Here is a 6,034-nt window from a genome sequence, read left to right on the forward strand (position 1 = left end):
TTAAGTTTTTCACATAATGTATTTGGGAATCAATACATTGTTTTGTTTTAAAATCTCCGTAATATTGTGGTAAATCATCAGTATTCTGTTCAAATGTATCTGTCACCAACATATCCTTCAGAAACCTTAAGATCCTGTCATTTACACAACAAGTACATCCTCCGATGACATCACAGGAGGACAAATTAAAGGCCACTGGCTTTCAATAATTCTCAATTAAAATTAATCTGTGTAAAATTGTTTAGGCTACATTCACACTGCAAACCTTAGTGCTCAAATCTGATTTAAATAATGAATAGTCGACTTGTAAAAAATAAAATAAAATAATAATTATTATTATATTAGATTGTGGAAAAAACAGCTCCCGGTGGGCAGTCGTTTGTGGTTAACATACCGTTGTATTCGTTCGGTACACAGCTGTTCGGTACGGTATGGTACACACTGAAACGGTTCGGTACGGATACGTGTACCTTTACACCCCTATTCCAGTGTGAACTGGTCAGGCTCCTAAACTGACCTGCATGCGCAAATGAACAATAAAGAAGATGGACGTAACGAAAATTGTGACAAATGTCAATCTAGAGTGACATAAAAGTTGCATGAAAGTCACATGACTGTTCAGACTGAGGTTGCATTGCAAAAGACCAGACCTGCATCTGATTTAGGACCACATATGAAAGTGGCCCAATCAGAATTGAAAAGATCAGATTTCATGTGATATGTGTGCTGTTCACACTGTTGTGAAAATCTGATCTGAGTCACATGGTAAAAAGAATGTCCCTAAATGTCTGACTGAACACTCCTTCCAAAGATGTATGCTGATTGTGAGGAACATTTTAATAAGCACATACTGTACTATGCTGATTGTGAGGGACATTTGAATAAGCACATACTATGCTGATTGTGAGGAACATTTTAATAAGCACATACTATGCTGATTCTGAGGAACATTTTAATAAGCACATACTATGCTGATTGTGAGGAACATTTTAATAAGCACAGACTATGCTTCCCAAGGTAGAGAAGACCATTATATCAACACAAACTGAATGGAGAAAATGCCTGTTTTATTTTTATTTCCTTGGCTCTATGGTTCAATATCAACGTCAATTTGTTTTAAAAGTCTTACATATAAACATGTAATGCCCCCATAATAACTTAATAATAACTAAACATGCCAATGTTGAATTAACAATGATACTCTTTATTGCACATAACAAACCACCTTACAATAGCATGTAAGCTTGAATGAGAGAAACAGAGAGACAGAGAGAGAGGCAGAGAGAGAGAGAAACAGAGAGAGAGAAATAGAAACAGAGAGAGAAACAGAGAGAGACAGAGAGAGAGAAACAGAGAGAGAGACATGGAGCGAGAGGAAGAGAAACAGAGAGAGAGAGGGGGAGACAGAGAGAGGGAGAGAGAGGGACAGAGAGAGAGAAACAGAGAGAGAGACATGGAGCGAGAGAAAGAGAAACAGAGAGAGAGAGGGGGAGACAGAGAGAGAGAGAGACGTCATGTCATAAAGCCATTTGGATTGAATTGAGAGGGAGAAAGAAAGAGACACACACAGAGACACACACAGAGAGAGAGAGAGAGAGAGAGAGAGAGAGAGAGAGAGAGAGAGAGAGAGAGAGAGAGAGAATTTCAGTACTAAAGTGCACATAATATAAAGTCATGGAACAGACGTGTTTCCAAAATGTTGTATCCCGTAAAAAAAAACACTGAATAAATACATTGTTATTGTACATAACTATGTTTAATATAAACAAACGCCTTTCGTACAATGTGCACGTATTTGAGGCTATGAGGTAAAACATTACACACGTCGTGGAGACTATTAACCTCTTAAGCCCGGAGCCAATTTTTTTTTACTTACATGGTCTTCCAACGACCAGACAGCGTCCATAGTGCTGCGTGTCGCAAAGCATGATGTTCATACTAATAATGATGTTTTACAGCAGCTTGTATCTGAACACATGGCTCACAGATCGTATCCCCCTGCCGTGAGGCCCATGTGCCCTTTGAGTTGTACCGTGTCTCTCGTCTCCAAAAGGACAAAGGAGGCGTGTCGTTATCATTTAACTCGTCTCCAAAAGGACAGACAACAGCGTGTCTTTATCATTTAACTCGTCTCCAAAAGGACAAAGGAGGCGTGTCTTTATCATTTAACTCGTCTCCAAAAGGACAGACAGTGTGTCTTTATCATTTAGCTCGTCTCCAAAAGGACAGACAACAGCGTGTCTTTATCATTCAGCTCGTCTCCAAAAGGACAGACAACAGCGTGTCTTTATCATTTAACTCGTCTCCAAAAGGACAGACAGTGTGTCTTTATCATTTAACTCGTCTCCAAAAGGACCGACAACAGCGTGTCTTTATCATTTAACTCGTCTCCAAAAGGACCGACAACAGCATGTCTTTATCATTTAGCTCATCTCCAAAAGGACCCAGAGCGTGTCTTTATCATTTAACTCGTCTCCAAAAGGACCGACAACAGCATGTCTTTATCATTTAGCTCGTCTCCAAAAGGACCCAGAGCGTGTCTTCATCATTTAACTCGTCTCCAAAAGGACCCAGAGCGTGTCTTTATCATTTAACTCGTCTCCAAAAGGACCCAGAGCGTGTCTTTATCATTGAACTCGTCTCCAAAAGGTCTACAGACATGGCTGGTTTGAGTGCGCGGTGGCCGCGTGCAGCAAAGCGCTCCCCAACCTCACAGCTGCGCCTCGGAGCTGCGCCTCTGAGTCCCGTCGACGCTACTGTCACTGTTGTCCAGCGGCTCCAGCCCGTTGCAGTCCGACCAGGTCCGACTGGGGTCCAGAGAGTTCACGAAGCCCCCGGAGCAGCGGGACAGGTCGCAGGAGCCGCGCAGACGGTCCTGCCTCGGGCAGCAGCAGAGGAGCCTCTTGAAGGCTTTCCTGAAGTCCGCGCTCCGGCAGTAGATGATCGGGTTGAGCGCGGAGTTCATGTAGCCCAGCCAGTTGAAGAACACAAACACGTCTTTGTTCACCATCTGGGCGCAAAACACCCGGACGACGTTGACTATGAAGAAGGGCAGCCAGCAGAGCGTGAACGTGCCCATGATGATGCCCAGTGTCTTCAGCGCCTTCTGCTCCTTGAGCGCCAGCATCCTGGACGGTCTCTTCCTGCCGGACGAGGCGCCGGGCGGGTTGTGGTGGAACCTCCCTTCGCACCTGTCGATCTTCATCAGCTGCGCCTTGGCCTCTCGGTACACCCGGGCGTAGACGAAGATCATGACCACCAGAGGGATGTAAAAAGATATGACCGAGGACGATATGGCGTACGCTCTGTTGGTGATGAAGTCGCAACACTCCGGGTCCTCGTAGCAGGCCGTGTCCACGTCGTCCCGCGACCAGTGCATGAGGACGGGCAGGAAGGACACCAGGCCGGAGATGGCCCACACGCCGCACACCACCGCCTTGGCGCGGGCTTTGGTGAGCAGGCTCTGGTAACGGAACGGCGAGGTGATGGCCACGTACCGGTCTATGGCGATAACGCACAGCGTCTCGATGCTGGCGGTGACGCACAGGACGTCCACGGAGATCCAGAACTCGCAGAAGAAGGAGCCGTACATCCAAGCGCCGCGGACCTCCAGGGCGGCGCCGAACGGCACCACCAGCAGACCCATGATCAGGTCCGCGCTCGCCAACGACACGATGAACACGTTGGTCAGCGTCTGGAGCCGCTGGTTACTGGCGATGGCCACGATGACCAGGATATTCCCAAAGACAATAGTCAGGACTATCAAGCCCATCACGAAACCCATCCCCACCATCCACTGTTCGGACGCGCCGGAGGAGTTCGTGTCATTCTGGAAGTTCACAGAAGGACCACCGTCCCCCATGATGATGCGCTCGGGCTGCGCGGTGTCCGGCGACGAGCCACGTTCATCCAGACGGAGTGTGCGCGGCTGCGCGGTGTGTGTTCATCCAGGCGGAGTGTGCGCGGCTGCGCGGTGTGTTTTTATCCAGGCAGAGTCACAGGCAGCGGCGTGTTCATCCAGGCGGAGTGTGCGAGGCTGTGCGGTGTGTTTTTATCCAGGCAGAGTCACAGGCAGCGGCTGCGTGGCGGTGTGTTCATCCAGGCGGAGTGTGCGCGGCTGCCGCTTCTCCGCCGCGCATTCATCGGCTCCACGGCTGCTCCGGTCGAGCGTCCAACTCCATCTGTTCTCACTCTGCGCTCCGTCCGTTCAGCTGCACCAGAGCACTTCAGCGGCGGTGTGACATCACGCGCGCCCCACAGCCAATGCGCGGCTCGTGTCACTTTGCAGTGTGAACAACAAACACAATCGAGGAACCGGATCTCTCCGTTCATCCACAAATCATGTTAAACCCAGATTCGGCTCAAACAAGGGACTAAACACGGTTCGCAATTATGCCACATCAATGTGGAATGCCCTACCCACAACCGTAAAATAATGTGAATCCGTCCCTACCCACCTTCAAAACCGCTCTCAAAGAGCATACGGGAGGCTGCAATTCGAAACTGGCCCCAGGAATAAAAAACATCCAAACCCCCCCACCAACCCCCTCCAATGTACCGTTTCTTCCCCCTCAAATGTATATACTCTCTTTTAGAAACTCTGTCTCTTAAAGTACTGTATATTTAAATGTCTGGATGTAACAGTACTGTTTACCCAGATTCGGCTCAAATAAGGGACTAAACACGTTTCGCAATTATGCCACATCAATGTGGAACGCCCTACCCAAAGCTGTAAAGGAATGTGGATCACTACCCACTTTCAAAACCTCTCTCAAGGGACACCTACGGGAGACTGCAATTCAACACTGGCCCCTGTAAATATCCTAACCCAACCCCCTCCAATGTACAGTCATTTACCTTAGCCTAGTATGGTTTTGTCAATAGTTCAATGTACAATTGTGTTTGTTTGTACAGTGTCTCCTCCCCCCCCCCCTCAATGTACAGTGTTACTTGTTTATACAGTGAAAATGGGGGACCCTGATGTAAACAAGACGAAAGTCTTTCTCTGGTCTGCATCCCCTTACAATTGTGTGTATTGAGCTGTACTGTATTGTACCCATTCTGCAATCTGTTAATACAGTTTTCAATCAATCAATTAATTCAGTCACGGTCTCACCCCGTGCGTCATTGCGCAACACCTGGAGGTAACAGTTATAGAGCTCTTTCCAAACCGTGCGTTGTTTCAAACTTTAACAACATAGAGACTGAGTCAGTGAGTGACTCAAAATAAGTAATAACAGAACAATCAATCCTTTGTCACTCTCTTAGGAAACAAGGAGGGATTTGTTATCATGACGTGACACAGGTCCACCAAGTCTCTCTCTCTCTCTCTCTCTCTCTCTCTCTTCTCTCTCTCTCTCTCTCTCTCTCTCTCTCTCTCTCTCTCTCTCTCTCTCTCTCTCTCTCTCTCTCTCCTCTCTCCCTCCCATAAACACCAGTCCAACACCACACACACACACACACACACACACACTACTAGCACATGTCCTAATGCCAGGCTGTACAGATAGATGCAGGGTATTGGTAAATAGTAGTAAAAAATATATTCAAAGCTAGATTCACTACAAAAAGAGTAAACACATACATCATTAAAAATAAAAAAGAGATTCCAGCAGGTGAAGTCAGGTCTGAAGATGAACATCTAATTAAGTTGTGGTTCTCTCTCTCTTTCTCTCTCTCTCTCTCTCTCTCTCTCTCTCTCTCTCTCTCTCTCTCTCCTCTCTCTCTCTCTCTCTGACGTGTTCCTATTGTGTACAGTAGTGATGAACATGCATTGTCTCATTAGACTGTAATAACTCATGATAGCAATACATATCATATCAGCAGTGGTGGAGGAAGTACAGTTCCTTTACTTAAGTAAAAGTAGAAATGAAAGTAGAAATGAAATTGTACTGAGTGGAATATATATGGAGTGGACATTTAACCAAGAAGTGAAGAGGGTGAATATACTATAATTGTATTACATTTATAAATGTAGGCAATACAATTCAATCTGAATATAAAAATATGAAAACTATTTAATTCAGTTAAATGA

General features: G+C 46.2%; 1 protein-coding gene across 1 annotated transcript; it reads right to left on the minus strand.

Moving 5' to 3' along the window:
- Positions 1-952: 952 nt before the first annotated feature.
- On the minus strand, positions 953-4,174 carry adrb1 (adrenoceptor beta 1). The gene has a single exon (XM_084326297.1). The coding sequence runs from the start codon at positions 3,860-3,862 to the stop codon at positions 2,711-2,713; it is 1,152 nt and encodes a 383-aa protein (XP_084182423.1). The 5' UTR covers positions 3,863-4,174; the 3' UTR covers positions 953-2,710.
- Positions 4,175-6,034: the final 1,860 nt, after the last annotated feature.

The sequence above is a fragment of the Notolepis coatsorum genome, assembly GCF_963971535.1.
Source record: "Notolepis coatsorum genome assembly, chromosome: 12".
Lineage (NCBI taxonomy): Eukaryota > Metazoa > Chordata > Actinopteri > Aulopiformes > Paralepididae > Notolepis > Notolepis coatsorum.

Coding starts and splice junctions, on each gene's coding strand:
- adrb1 (XM_084326297.1), bottom strand. CDS start 3,862: ATGGGGGACGGTGGTCCTTCTGTGAACTTCCAGAATGACACGAACTCC.